At 41.9% G+C, this 16,310-nt stretch overlaps 1 protein-coding gene across 1 annotated transcript in view; it reads right to left on the bottom strand.

The window, feature by feature from the left end:
- The window catches only part of RTF1 (RTF1 homolog, Paf1/RNA polymerase II complex component), a 371,191-nt gene that overhangs the window by 158,347 nt on the left and 196,534 nt on the right, over positions 1 to 16,310 (bottom strand). Inside the window, exon 13 of the mRNA XM_078659620.1 lies at positions 14,435 to 14,556. Coding sequence (XP_078515746.1) covers positions 14,435 to 14,556 — 122 coding nt within the window. The remainder of the gene's footprint in view (positions 1 to 14,434; positions 14,557 to 16,310) is intronic.

Below are 16,310 nucleotides of genomic sequence, written 5' to 3'. Positions count from 1 at the left end.
TAGAATCTGCCAGAATAGTTCCTTTCTTTGTGGCTTGGGTCTTTTGAAGAATGTTTGTACTTCTTCTGTCATAGGTGCCACCGCCTTACATGTAGCTGGCTCTTTGAAGACCACTTTCCCATGATGCAAAACACTTGGAAACATTGGCTCCTTGCTTGTGCTGGTAGAAGAGTTTAAAGTTGTGTAGCATATCTCTCAGCTGCTTTTTTAATTGCCTGGTTATAGATACTAATATCATCAGGTGGCGATGGTCTTGAAGGGTATGTGTCTACCCCTTACTCTGGTGAATCTGTTTCCAGATCTAGCACGTCCATTTCCTGGTACTTTAAAGTCTCAGAGCCCTGTTAACTTTTTCTACCCGTTCCACCTTGAAGATTTTTTTCTTCTTGGTCTTCTTAAGGCTAAGGAGCTAGAGGGGGCTCTAGTACCTTGAGGCCTTCATCCCTTTGCTCTTTTAAAGTCAAGGGCGTGTTTGAGATACGGTATATATATATTTTTTAAGACATTTGTCAAAGTCTTTCTTCTTTTGTAGGATATTGCCCACTTTGGCCTAGAGTCTTCTCTTCCTTTCAATCTCTGCCTCTTGCTGCTGGCTGTCGAGATCTTTGTGAGTTTGCTTTGCCGACGACTCCTTGGATGACAAAATGCTTGCTGAATCATGTCATTACGACTTCAACCTCTCAAGTTTCAACGCTGAAGCATCTTTTCCTTTACTTGGACGTCTCAGATTTTTCAGGAGTCTATACGTCTGCAGTGTCCTTCTCAAAGGATCCAAAGGTATTTTTATCTTTGAACATGCGTGTGGTTGCAGAGTGTTTCAACACCGACGCAGTTTTCAAGGTCTTAGCCTCCAATTTTCGATTTTCCAGAACCAATTTTAAGGGCGCGGAGTCCCTTACATCTCCTTTCAGCGTCTTCTTGGCCATTTGGTCTGTGTCCACGAACTAGATGTTTGCCGCAGCTTCCCCCTTTTGGGCCTTCGGCAATATTTTCCTCCTCATTGCTAGACAGGCCCAAATCTCAAAGAGATTGTGCCGCGTGGTGGCCCTGCATGGTATGGTGGGTTGTTCTCTGCCGCTGTCTTACCCTCAGTCCTCGGGGCAAATACTGGACAGGCGGTACAATCTTTACTGCGATGTATCATCATCAGGCATAGGTTGTGGATCGGGTGTTGGTTCTTCTTGGCAAACTTATGGTGCCAGTTCTTGCAAAACTGGAATGGGGTCTTCTCCATCACTAATTACAGGGAGTCCCCTGCACCTGCATTTTCGGCATTCGATGAAAATACCTTGCTCTGATCCCAGAACTTCTCCCGTATCTTCCTTCAATGACTCCTTCACTCTGGTGTAATTTTGGTGATTCCTCTCCGAATTTCAATAACTTTCTTCAAGTCATTGGAGATCCTCCTGCATACATCCAGACCCAATAGCTTGGAAAAAAGAAGCTGAAGATGCCAACCAAAGACAACATCACAAGGTGCACCAAATGGAAGTACGTAAACGCCCACCAAAAAACACAAAAATAGTATAAGGACAAAAAGGTTTTGGAGAAGATTCTGGACCCAACCACTAGATGCCAGAATAATGCACAGCATGCGAATCCAGAAAGATTTATGCTGCAAAATCATATAATGCTATCATCTCGCTCTCTAATCCACTTTCCCCAAGGTTTAGACAATGGTATCAGTCATCCATTCTGATATGAAGGATTAACCTCAAGGTGAAGTATTAAAAGATCTTCACTTCCACAGAAGTACTGAGAATTCAGGTAAGTGGACCTTGATGGGACAATAAGTGGATGACCTGATTGACATGGAATTTGTCACCACCTTTAGTATGAATCTTAAATTAGTTCTCATTATTACTTTGTCCTTGTGTATCCAAAGAAATAGTTCTTGTGTAGTAAGCACTTGGATCTCACTAACCCTTCTCTTGAGGGGATTGCAGTTAGAAAGGCAGTTGCTCTACTTGCATTTGTTCACAGTATGACGCCAATAGTTTTTACCATCACACTGAGATTCCTAGTGGGCATTGCTGTGCTTTTTGGGCGTGCTATTTTCTCTGCCCCCCCCCCCCCTTTAGAAAATGTTTAATTACTACGGTGGTAAAGAAACTTCTCTCTATTACTTCCCTTTTGTATGTCACAGTAGCCGCTAGGTAAGATTCTCTTCCAATTTCTGCTGTAACATCATTTTGTTGTTGGCTGCCTTACCTCTTGAAGTATTTCCATTGACCTTATCAGTAGGTTGGGGTGACCAAACCATGTCTCAGAAGCCATGCTGTCAGGCTGAGGGTGTCTGGTTCCGGATGCCACACATGACCCTTTTGGGATGTCAACAGATCTTGATGTGATGGGAGTCTTATAAACTAGCCCTGTGGTATCTCCATGAGACTTGACGACTATCTAGGTCTGGCCCATTGTGGGGCTATTAGGATTAGAGTGAAGTGTCCCTATCTGCAACTGTATATTATGTGTGGCATCATTGGTATTGGTGGAAAAGCATGGGCAAAGCTCCCTGACCATTTTATCGACAGAACATTCCATAGTACCACGGGGCTTTGGTATTTCAAGTTCATGTGTGTTGCAAATAGGTCTACGTGCATGGTCCCCCACCTGTGGAAGATCTTGTACAGTACTTTCTGTTTGAGATCCCCACTGTGCCTAGTGTTTGCTGGTCTACTTAGCTCATTTGCTTTTGTGTTTAGTTTTTATGGTAAATGTATTGCTACTAGTGATATCTTCCCTGTTTGTTCAGGTAAAACACTGTTGTTGTAGTGTCTGTATGGATTAGCATGTCTTCCCCGTTACTGGTTTCTGCAAGGCCTTCAGTGATAGACATGTTTTACTTAATCCACCAACTTAATAAAAAGTGCCAAGTATAGAGGGTGGGGAAGCCTATAGAAGTATACAACCAGTTAACTAATGCAGTATGCACAGGACCTCTCTCCCTCTGTTTAAAACCTTTCATATCCCACTAGCTGGGTCGCTGCATAACCATTTCTCTTAGGCATAAGCACATAGGATCAGAGCTGGGCCCCAGAGGTGGACATATGCCCAGACGCTAATACCTCAGATATCCTAGCTTCGAACTACTCCTTTTATCCTGTCCTATAATTAAGCCATGTTGTCAGGGGTGTCCAGATCTTTCAGGCCCTATCCCTAGCCCGTAGGCAGACCTTTGCATTTATTCAATGATGTTTCTTGTGCATAAATGCTCAGAAGGCGGTTAAACTAAGCCTGATACGAAGGGGGATCAGCATCTTTCCATGCAGTAGCAATTAATAAGCAGGCCATGGCAACGGATATAAATATACAATTCCTTTGTGTCATATCTAACTTAACCTGGCCATCATATCCCAATAGCATCAAGAGTGGGCTAATACAAATGGTCTTGTTAATTGCTGGTTGCCAGAAGACCAAATTTGCTTTATCTATCCGAACAGGCTCCCAGGAGGCTGCCATGCAGACCAGGTCTCCTCAAAGGCTTGATAGCTACATTCGGAACCTCAGCCTCCCATTGTTGAACTTGGCAGCTTAGTTCTTCAACTCATACCTTTTGAAAACATGCTAATCTCCCTCAGAAGTTAGTAAAAAAAAAGAAAAGCATTTATCCGCCGAGGAATCCTATGCCTTCAAGTTGGAAGAGATCTTTCATCAAAGTCCATCGTATGCCAATATTTTAAATCAGTTACTGGTAGCAGTGAATCCAACAAAATTGCAATTACAAAAAAATGTCCTTCACTAAAACCCCTTTTTCCGGAGTTTCTGTGATCAAGGACCTTTAGAGAATTAAAAAGGTGTTCTGGCCAGTAAAGACGGTCTCCTCCATTGAATGTTAATGAGGTCCTCCTTTGTTGGGTCCATTGTCATGTTTCACTTTGAAGGGTAAGTGAAATCAGAGTTATATGCTCCCAAACCATACATAGTATTACTTATGAGAAAGATAGTGAAAAGGAAGAATTTTACCTCAATTCCATGTTAAACAGTAAATGTAAATGTAAATGTATTTCGATTTATATAGCGCACGAATCACCCAGGGGTCTCAAGGCGCTTGCTTAGGGAACCCGTCCTGGTATTCCCCTGTGAGATACCCCGGCAGGGTATCCACAAGGTGAAAGCCAGGCATCCCGCCGCGAGGGGCCGTAGTGGAGATTAAGCAAGCTATTGCCCAGAGTCGCAGAGTGTGACCCCGTGAGTCGAGTAGGCACCGGAGCGAGAATTGTCGAGTCCGTGGAATTTTGAGCCCGAGACCCGCCGAGGCGGGGAATCGAACCCTGGTCCACGGCCGATCTCAGCTTCTGGGTCTGCCGCCTCTAACCACTGAGCCACGCTTCTCTTACAGTACAGACCATACAAAAGGTTTGATGAACCCTTCCTTTGTAGCAGTAAGAATCCGCCATACACTGGATCTTAGGAGTGTGCTAAGATTGTAAGTGAATAAAAGCTAACAGCCCATTCAAATAGGTCTGGTAAATTATAGAAAATGTATTTATTTATTTTAGTGTTTTATAGAGCGCAAACTTGACCCTTGAGGGTATCAGAGCGCTTTACAGGATATACAGAGGAGTACAAACAAATTTAAGGTGCAACGAGATACATACTTAACTGTACAGGGGGATGGCGATGTGCCGGGGTGTAGGGAACATGGGAAAGCTAGTGAAACACAGTACAAATGCAATCATATTTAAAGTCGGCAAAAAATAGGAATAAAGTAGTAAACAGTAAAATTAAAAATAAGGAGCCCGAAAGTTCTCTGCGAAAAGAGTTGGTGGGTGCATAGTCTCTTGCATCACTTTATGTTACCAGAAAGCTTACAAGAGTGACTGGTAGCTCTAAGGTTCACTACACTATCAGTAAAGCTGTTACTACTTTTATAAGGAATGCCCGTATAGCAGAAGTCCGCCCACATTTTAAAGAAACTGCTATTTTGACACAAGGACAGATCAAACGTGTGAGGCTTCTTTGCAAAACCTCTTCGGATAGTGCATTCGTTTTCTTTTCTTTCGGATTCCTGGTTAAGGGTTGGGCTTGCAAGTCTATACAGTGCTTAGCACTAAAAAAGTGATCCCCCGAAGGAGAAAGAAAAGTTACTTACCAGTAATCGTAGTTCTCTTTCAGGGGTGAAGTAGCCAGTCTGAGGGAGATGAGGCTCGTGGGATTGTAATACAGGATCACAGAGCTACAGCAGTATTTCCCAATACGGACATCAGACCTCAGCCACAACTAGTTTATGGAAGAAGACTGAAGTGGTGATCTGGAGAACTCCGAGGTAAAAACTTGTGGCTTGTTTCACCCTGGCAAAAGGTCATACCTACATTTCACTTAATTTATACTCTTTTGTCTTATTGTTATAAGTGATTTGAAGGGATCAGAAAAAGCCCCAAGTCCTGACAAATGCCCCCAAACCAATTAGCGATTTGCGATAGGCCCCTATAGTGGAATCATTCGGTGTTGAAATCATCACTTACGCCGATGATACGCAACTGATGATCACACTTACCCAGGGACAGAGTGAGGCAGCTACCAACTTTTCCACCTGTCTTTCAGCAGTAGCAAGCTGGATGAATAAACAACTGTCTACGTCTTAATGGGGACAAGACTGAGGTGTTACTGATTGGAAGAACTCCCTCGGCGTGGTCATCAGGTTGGTGGCCGGTAGAACTAGGTCAAACTCCTGTCCCCACAGAATCAGCCAAGAACTTAGGAAACCTACTGGATGCAGAACTCTCGTTTGGAAATCACATTGCAAAAGTTACCGGTAAATGTTACGCAATTCTTAAAACCATGCGTAAGGTACTTGACCTTTTACCTATTAGCTCTAGGAAATCCCTTATTCACGCCTTAGTTACTCCCCTCCTGGACTACGGCAATGCTCTTTTCATTGGCCTCACTCAGAAAGGCCTAAAGCAACTTCAAAGAGTTCAAAGCGCGGCTGCCCGCTTAGTCCTACATCTTCCTCGGAGAGCATCTGGGAAGCACGCTCTTGCAAAGTTACACTGGCTGCCCATCAAAGAGCGCATCCTTTTCAAAGCTATGTGCTTCGCCCATCGAATTGCCCAAGGGAAAGGACCACCTTACCTAAAAAAGCTTCTTGCTATCCATCGGACCAAACGTAATCTGAGGTCCTTGGGGAGCATGCTGTTCTCAGTGCCCCGCATCTTTAAAGCAAGAATGGGAGGCCGTTCATTTTGCTATCTGGCGGCCACTCACTGGAACAAACTCCCCTTAGACTTGGGTATGTAACCCTCCGAAAGGAGGTTTCGCCAGAGGCTAAAAACACATCTCTTTCCCAGAAGCTAGGAGACAGCACTTAGCTGTCCAGTTTAATTGTTCTTGTGGTGGGCTTGTTTTTAGAATGGAATGTATCCACAGCACGGGGACACACTGTCTTGAGTGTAACCATGCGCTTTATAAATGGTTTTAATATTATTAGAAACAGTGTCCCTATCTCCTAAGTTCCACCGACAACCACCTTATCATCATGTCATTACGACTTCAACCTCTCAAGTTTCAACGCTGAAGCATCTTTTCCTTTACTTGGACGTCTCAGATTTTTCAGGAGTCTATACGTCTGCAGTGTCCTTCTCAAAGGATCCAAAGGTATTTTTATCTTTGAACATGCGTGTGGTTGCAGAGTGTTTCAACACCGACGCAGTTTTCAAGGTCTTAGCCTCCAATTTTCGAGTTTCCAGAACCAATTTTAAGGGCGCGGAGTCCCTTACATCTCCTTTCAGCGTCTTCTTGGCCATTTGGTCTGTGTCCATGAACTAGATGTTTGCCGCAGCTTCCCCCTTTTGGGCCTTAGGCAATATTTTCCTCCTCATTGCTAGACAGGCCCAAATCTCAAAGAGATTGTGCCGCGTGGTGGCCCTGCATGGTATGGTGGGTTGTTCTCTGCCGCTGTCTTACCCTCAGTCCTCGGGGCAAATACTGGACAGGCGGTACAATCTTTACTGCGATGTATCATCATCAGGCATAGGTTGTGGATCGGGTGTTGGTTCTTCTTGGCAAACTTATGGTGCCAGTTCTTGCAAAACTGGAATGGTGTCTTCTCCATCACTAATTACAGGGAGTCCCCTGCACCTGCATTTTCGGCATTCGATGAAAATACCTTGCTCTGATCCCAGAACTTCTCCCGTATCTTCCTTCAATGACTCCTTCACTCTGGTGTAATTTTGGTGATTCCTCTCCGAATTTCAATAACTTTCTTCAAGTCATTGGAGATCCTCCTGCATACATCCAGACCCAATAGCTTGGAAAAAAGAAGCTGAAGATGCCAACCAAAGACAACATCACAAGGTGCACCAAATGGAAGTACGTAAACGCCCACCAAAAAACACAAAAATAGTATAAGGACAAAAAGGTTTTGGAGAAGATTCTGGACCCAACCACTAGATGCCAGAATAATGCACAGCATGCGAATCCAGAAAGATTTATGCTGCAAAATCATATAATGCTATCATCTCGCTCTCTAATCCACTTTCCCCAAGGTTTAGACAATGGTATCAGTCATCCATTCTGATATGAAGGATTAACCTCAAGGTGAAGTATTAAAAGATCTTCACTTCCACAGAAGTTCTGAGAATTCAGGTAAGTGGACCTTGATGGGACAATAAGTGGATGACCTGATTGACATGGAATTTGTCACCACCTTTAGTATGAATCTTAAATTAGTTCTCATTATTACTTTGTCCTTGTGTATCCAAAGAAATAGTTCTTGTGTAGCAAGCACTTGGATCTCACTAACCCTTCTCTTGAGGGGATTGCAGTTAGAAAGGCAGTTGCTCTACTTGCATTTGTTCACAGTATGACGCCAATAGTTGTTACCATCACACTGAGATTCCTAGTGGGCATTGCTGTGCTTTTTGGGCGTGCTATTTTCTCTGCCCCCCCCCCCCCTTTAGAAAATGTTTAATTACTACGGTGGTAAAGAAACTTCTCTCTATTACTTCCCTTTTGTATGTCACAGTAGCCGCTAGGTAAGATTCTCTTCCAATTTCTGCTGTAACATCATTTTGTTGTTGGCTGCCTTACCTCTTGAAGTATTTCCATTGACCTTATCAGTAGGTTGGGGTGACCAAACCATGTCTCAGAAGCCATGCTGTCAGGCTGAGGGTGTCTGGTTCCGGATGCCACACATGACCCTTTTGGGATGTCAACAGATCTTGATGTGATGGGAGTCTTATAAACTAGCCCTGTGGTATCTCCATGAGACTTGACGACTATCTAGGTCTGGCCCATTGTGGGGCTATTAGGATTAGAGTGAAGTGTCCCTATCTGCAACTGTATATTATGTGTGGCATCATTGGTATTGGTGGAAAAGCATGGGCAAAGCTCCCTGACCATTTTATCGACAGGACATTCCATAGTACCACGGGGCTTTGGTATTTCAAGTTCATGTGTGTTGCAAATAGGTCTACACGTGCATTGTCCCCCACCTGTGGAAGATCTTGTACAGTACTTTCTGTTTGAGATCCCCAATGTGCCTAGTGTTTGCTGGTCTACTTAGCTCATTTGCTTTTGTGTTTAGTTTTTATGGTAAATGTATTGCTACTAGTGATATCTTCCCTGTTTGTTCAGGTAAAACACTGTTGTTGTAGTGTCTGTATGGATTAGCATGTCTTCCCCGTTACTGGTTTCTGCAAGGCCTTCAGTGATAGACATGTTTTACTTAATCCACCAACTTAATAAAAAGTGCCAAGTATAGAGGGTGGGGAAGCCTATAGAAGTATACAACCAGTTAACTAATGCAGTATGCCCAGGACCTCTCTCCCTCTTTTTAAAACCTTTCATATCCCACTAGCTGGGTCGCTGCATAACCATTTCTCTTAGGCATAAGCACATAGGATCAGAGCTGGGCCCCAGAGGTGGACATGTGCCCAGACGCTAATACCTCAGATATCCTAGCTTCGAACTACTCCTTTTATCCTGTCCTATAATTAAGCCATGTTGTCAGGGGTGTCCAGATCTTTCAGGCCCTATCCCTAGCTCGTAGGCAGACCTTTGCATTTATTCAATGATGTTTCTTGTGCATAAATGCTCAGAAGGCGGTTAAACTAAGCCTGATACGAAGGGGGATCAGCATCTTTCCATGCAGTAGCAATTAATAAGCAGGCCATGGCAACGGATATAAATATACAATTCATTTGTGTCATATCTAACTTAACCTGGCCATCATATCCCAATAGCATCAAGAGTGGGCTAATACAAATTGTCTTGTTAATTGCTGGTTGCCAGAAGACCAAATTTGCTTTATCTATCCGAACAGGCTCCCAGGAGGCTGCCATGCAGACCAGGTCTCCTCAAAGGCTTGATAGCTACATCCGGAACCTCAGCCTCCCATTGTTGAACTTGGCAGCTTAGTTCTTCAACTCATACCTTTTGAAAACATGCTAATCTCCCTCAGAACTTAGTAAAAAAAAAAAGAAAAGCATTTATCCGCCGAGGAATCCTATGCCTTCAAGTTGGAAGAGATCTTTCATCAAAGTCCATCTTATGCCAATATTTTAAATCAGTTACTGGTAGCAGTGAATCCAACAAAATTGCAATTACAAAAAAATGTCCTTCACTAAAACCCCTTTTTCCGGAGTTTCTGTGATCAAGGACCTTTAGAGAATTAAAAAGGTGTTCTGGCCAGTAAAGACTGTCTCCTCCATTGAATGTTAATGAGGTCCTCCTTTGTTGGGTCCATTGTCATGTTTCACTTTGAAGGGTAAGTGAAATCAGAGTTATATGCTCCCAAACCATACATAGTATTACTTATGAGAAAGATAGTGAAAAGGAAGAATTTTACCTCAATTCCATGTTAAACAGTACAGACCATACAAAAGGTTTGATGAACCCTTCCTTTGTAGCAGTAAGAATCCGCCATACACTGGATCTTAGGAGTGTGCTAAGATTGTAAGTGAATAAAAGCTAACAGCCCATTCAAATAGGTCTGGTAAATTATAGAAAATGTATTTATTTATTTTAGTGTTTTATAGAGTGCAAACTTGACCCGTGAGGGTATCAAAGCGCTTTACAGAATATACAGAGGAGTACAAACAAATTTAAGGTGCAATGAGATACATACTTAACTGTACAGGGGGATGGCGATGTGCCGGGGTGTAGGGAACATGGGAAAGCTAGTGAAACACAGTACAAATGCAATCATATTTAAAGTCGGCAAAAAATAGGAATAAAGTAGTAAACAGTCAAATTAAAAATAAGGAGCCCGAAAGTTCTCTGCGAAAAGAGTTGGTGGGTGCATAGTCTCTTGCATCACTTTATGTTACCAGAAAGCTTACAAGAGTGACTGGTAGCTCTAAGGTTCACTACACTATCAGTAAAGCTGTTCCTACTTTTATAAGGAATGCCCGTATAGCAGAAGTCCGCCCACATTTTAAAGAAACTGCTATTTTGACACAAGTACAGATCAAAGTGTGAGGCTTCTTTGCAAAACCTCTTCGGATAGTGCATTCGTTTTCTTTTCTTTCGGATTCCTGGTTAAGGGTTGGGCTTGCAAGTCTATACAGTGCTTAGCACTAAAAAAGTGATCCCCCGAAGGAGAAAGAAAAGTTACTTACCAGTAATCGTAGTTCTCTTTCAGGGGTGAAGTAGCCAGTCTGAGGGAGATGAGGCTCGTGGGATTGTAATACAGGATCACAGAGCTACAGCAGTATTTCCCAATACGGACATCAGACCTCAGCCACAACTAGTTTATGGAAGAAGACTGAAGTGGTGATCTGGAGAACTCCGAGGTAAAAACTTGTGGCTTGTTTCACCCTGGCAAAAGGTCATACGTACATTTCACTTAATTTATACTCTTTTGTCTTATTGTTATTAGTGATTTGAAGGGATCAGAAAAAGCCCCAAGTCCTGACAAATGCCCCCAAAACAATTAGCGATTTGCGATAGGCCCCTATAGTGGAATCATTCGGTGTTGAAATCATCACTTACGCCGATGATACGCAACTGATGATCACACTTACCCAGGGACAGAGTGAGGCAGCTACCAACTTTTCCACCTGTCTTTCAGCAGTAGCAAGCTGGATGAATAACAACTGTCTACGTCTTAATGGGGACAAGACTGAGGTGTTACTGATTGGAAGAACTCCCTCGGCGTGGTCATCAGGTTGGTGGCCGGTAGAACTAGGTCAAACTCCTGTCCCCACAGAATCAGCCAAGAACTTAGGAAACCTACTGGATGCAGAACTCTCGTTTGGAAATCACATTGCAAAAGTTACCGGTAAATGTTACGCAATTCTTAAAACCATGCGTAAGGTACTTGACCTTTTACCTATTAGCTCTAGGAAATCCCTTATTCACGCCCTAGTTACTCCCCTCCTGGACTACGGCAATGCTCTTTTCATTGGCCTCACTCAGAAAGGCCTAAAGCAACTTCAAAGAGTTCAAAGCGCGGCTGCCCGCTTAGTCCTACATCTTCCTCGGAGAGCATCTGGGAAGCACGCTCTTGCAAAGTTACACTGGCTGCCCATCAAAGAGCGCATCCTTTTCAAAGCTATGTGCTTCGCCCATCGAATTGCCCAAGGGAAAGGACCACCTTACCTAAAAAAGCTTCTTGCTATCCATCGCCCCAAACGTAATCTGAGGTCCTTGGGGAGCATGCTGTTCTCAGTGCCCCGCATCTTTAAAGCAAGAATGGGAGGCCGTTCATTTTGCTATCTGGCGGCCACTCACTGGAACAAACTCCCCTTAGACTTGGGTATGTAACCCTCCGAAAGGAGGTTTCGCCGGAGGCTAAAAACACATCTCTTTCCCAGAAGTTAGGAGACAGCGCTTAGCTGTCCAGTTTAATTGTTCTTGTGGTGGGCTTGTTTTTAGAATGGAATGTATCCACAGCGCGGGGACACACTGTCTTGAGTGTAACCATGCGCTTTATAAATGGTTTTAATATTATTAGAAACAGTGTCCCTATCTCCTAAGTTCCACCGACAACCACCTTATCAGAAAACTACTCAAGATTTGGCTTTTCCCCACATAAGCACCATAGGCAAACAGAAATTTACAGCATATCCCTCAGTATACAAGCATTTTGTTAACTATAGATATGTACCTATCATTGTGTATTACTTTGTATAAATATGTAAAATAATTATGTTGTTGAGAGAAAAAAAAAAAAAAATACATATCATCTTTGGTCTACATGTACATACTTCAACTGTGCATCTATGTACCTTTCATGTACTTGGTTCTGTGTGTCTGTTACTTTTATCCTGAAAAAGCATATCCAATGCACTACCCTATTTCTCTTCCTGTGCCTCTGTCAATATCTTTAATCTACATGTACTTACCTCCTTTATGTATCTATCACTTTCTTCTAATTTAGCATTTCCAATGCACTACCCTATTTCTCAGCCTATACTTCGCTCAATATATCTTCTAGCCCAACCTTCTGACTCATCTCAAACTTCTTCTACTACTCCTTCCAATGCACTAACCTATCTCTCATCCTATACATCTATCAATATATCCTCCACACCCACTCTCATTCATCCCAGACCCCATACCACTACTATTATTGCCAAAATAACCCTTTCTAGAGACTATCCTACTCTACCCCTCCTTGCATCATCTGACACCTCTTTTACTAGTATGAGTATGAAAAAGGCTTTATTCGATAAAAACATATCTTAAAAGCATGAACATGAAAGAAAAATACATTAGCAATATAAAAAGACAAATTTTACAACCATATTAAGGCTTAAATACAAAACTTCTTAAAGTATCATTAAAACAGTACAAATATTGCATCCAAAGAGGAACACAGAAAAGATAAAATCACAAATTAAACATTTTCTCTTAGCCTTTTTGATCTGATGGTCCAAGCCCATCTCAGGAACTTTGATAATGCACACACATATAATGGTCTTTTACTATACCGATCCCCTAAAACAAACCTTTCTATACTGTTCCCTCTGAGTCCCCCCCCTCCAAAACTCCTTTTTACTCATCCAAAAGCCTCCTCCTACTGCTAAGACCTTAACAAAAAAATACTTCACTCTTTTATCCTTCTACTATCCTTTTCAATCGAAATTAACAGACTTACATGTTCACTTCTCAAATTCCATATTAAACTATACTAATATACTACCCAAATAACTGAATAACATATCCACTACTCAAATTACTTCATATTTTTTACTATACTAATTTTAAACAGTAATCCTTTATGGGTTCCGGAGTGGCGTGCTACTCGCCAGAAACGCGCTTCAACACCCATCAGGGGTAACAAGTGCTATATGAATGCAAATCTTTCTACCCCTTTATCCCTCCGCTATCCTTCTCACTCCAAGTAACTGACTAATATCCACCACTGAAATTACTTCATATTTCACCATATTAATTCACCACTAATCCTTTGTAGGCTTCCTGAATAGCGTGCGTCAACAAGCGCTATATAAATACAAACCTTCGTCCTCCTCTATCCTTCTGCTATAATTCCAAATCCAATTAACTGACTAACCTATCCACCAATTAAAATGTACTTGCATGTTTCATTATACTAATTCAACACTAATCATCTATGGGTCCCGGAGTAGCGTGCTACTCGCCAAAAAAGCGATTCGACGCCTCGTCAGGGGTAGTAAGCGCTATATAAATGCAATAACAATACAATACATTGTATAGAGATAGAGGACACTCGCACGTTATCCTACAAAAAATAACTTGAGGTCAACCCTCTAGTAACATCTGTTGAAAGCGAGAAGTAATGTAATCACTATGCTTATCAACTTGTGTGGAGGAGGTCTTTTTAATTAGTGCATGGCCATTAATTCAATTGGAAGTACAAGAATCACAAAAATTGAGAACCAATTTTTCAAACTTGTCAGTATGGACACCGGTAACTTATGTATACTAAACATTCTAAACCTGTGAATATCATTCCAGCTGCCTGTGAAGGCTGTTTTGATCAGGCTATACTATCAATTCATAGTAGATGAGCTACTGTAGTTATGCAATAAACTGGTTTTCACATTAGTATGCAACTGGGAATTAACAAGGTGGCTAAAAAATTAATTTCACATTGTTCCTTCAAAACTCACATTCGATACAATAGGAGGATGAAAACTACTGCTTTGGGGAAGTGTACCACAAAAGGTCCTAAAAAAAATCTGTACTTTTGTGAATGGTAGCATCAGGCTTGTTTACTGAGATTTGAAGAATCAACAACAACAACTGAATAATAGTGACCAAATGTTGTTTGAAGATTACTGCTGTCGCTCTTGCTTCATACATAAATTGTGATATATAACAGAAGGAATATGCAGTTTAACATCTTGCAACCTTGTTTTTACAATCTAAATTGTGCATTGCCAGTACTGCTTACTTCAATCTCAATTCTGTGATTAGCTAGATTTATAGGTTTTTGAATCCTGCGGAGCACTATATTCGATGAAAATTATTAAAACGTCACCTGTTAATGGTTACTAACCTAATGGCAGATATGTTCTTCGTTCGTTGTCTGTCTAGGGCTTCAGCTCTCTCTTCAAGCTCATTTAGCTGGTCTTGAATCCTTTTGGCCTTGTCAGGGTCCCCTGCCTCCTCTGCCATGGCCTGCAAACAAGGTGCAATGAATTTCAAATTAACCATTTAACGCACTAGAGGGAACCGGTTTAGTCTTGTATCGGTCTTATTAACCTTACTATGGCAAGGATGGGTAGAACTTGAATGCTTGGAACTCTAATTTAATTTTTCGACAGGAAAAGAGCTGAGGAAAACATACTACTTTCCATGTTGATCAACCTGCTTGGAAGTGAGCACCAGATTCAACCCCTTAACAGCCTTAAAAACAAAGCTGACCACAAGTGTTATCATAATTTTTGCTTCCCTATTTACAAACGTTGTTATTGTGAACTGTAGGACACTGCGCTTAAGAAAATATGTTTTGGCTACTATTCCAAAAGGGCATATTTTCATATTACAAATGGTGAAGCCACCAGTCTTATTTTCAATGATAGCTGCAGCAGTTATGCCTTCTGTAACAATTTTAGATTCCTTTTATGCTTATTTGATCTGATAAGCTCCACGAGCACAGATCCTGCACATTCTAATTAAAGCAGTTCCTTTCTAACAGAATTTTTAATTCTGTTATCTACGGGAATTCAGTTTCAGAAAACAATATCCAGGAGGGAAGACAAACATTTCCAATCAAAATGCAACATTTGCTAAAGCAATAGAAAAAACAGTGGGTAGAGGAGTATCGTGACAGCTGACGTGTTCCCACAGTCCAACTAGAAGACAAAAATGGTATGAGAGGTGCCTATTCTGCAGGTTCTGGGGGTAAAGGGCATGGTGCAGGGAGTGACTACAAACCAAGCACTGTATGGTCTTAGGCTGCACACACTGCGTCTGGAGTGTGGGGACTGGCTGTAGACCATATTTCAAGGCCCAACTGTAAGAAAGTGGCTCTGTACATACTGGACCAAAGTAAGGTACAGAGTCCACAGTCCCCAGAGGTATGGCAGAGCTAAAGTTAGATATAACCTTACTCTCTAAAGTGGTCGCTTGGTCGAGCAGTACGGCAGTATCAGAGGACAGTGTAAAGCATTTGTTGTACACACTCAGTCAGCAAATGGTCTCACACACTCAAGAACTGAACTTACAAAAATATATAGTTGTTTATTTTAGAACCACAAGTAGGTATCAAATACTTTCTCAGAATGAGATGCTGCAATTGAATACTTTCAAATAGCAATAGACTTTAGAATGCAATAGATACAGTTGTTGCAACATGCAAAACAAGTTGAACACAATTAGAACATGAAGCTCAATGTGAGTTTCAAGTAAAATGCAATATCAATTACTTTACGTATGTTCTTCTTACTCAGAGCTGGATCCTGGATTCAGCCCTGGTGTATCTCCTGTAAACAGTTGAAAGAAATCGTTTTTCTTACACAGGCGATTTTTAAGGAATATTTCTATTTTTTGAAAATCTACATTTGGAAGAAATTTTGGGCAAAACCAAGCAATGTTATGCTATGGGAGGAAATCAGGTTATCGGAAAATCACAGTTGTAATTACTTTTGAAGGACAGTGCTGGGAGCAAACATTCAGCACTGGGATCTCTCCTGGTAACAGGCGAGTAATTTCGTTTATCGGGCGATTTTTAAGGAATATTTCAAAGTTGCAAAACTTGACACTTAGAAGAATTTCCAAGTGAAACCCAGGCAATGCTACCCAATGGAGAAAATCAAGGTATCGGTCTTTGGGTAAGTACTCGGCTGGCAGAGTTATGGTTCTGGGGGTAGACTCAGTGGTCTCCCAGGGTCAGGTAAGTACAGTCGTTACACCCTCAGCGGCACAGGGGC

The sequence above is a fragment of the Lissotriton helveticus genome, chromosome 9, assembly GCF_964261635.1.
Source record: "Lissotriton helveticus chromosome 9, aLisHel1.1, whole genome shotgun sequence".
NCBI classification, from domain to species: Eukaryota; Metazoa; Chordata; class Amphibia; order Caudata; family Salamandridae; genus Lissotriton; species Lissotriton helveticus.
This window is presented reverse-complemented; position numbering and strand designations above follow the sequence as displayed.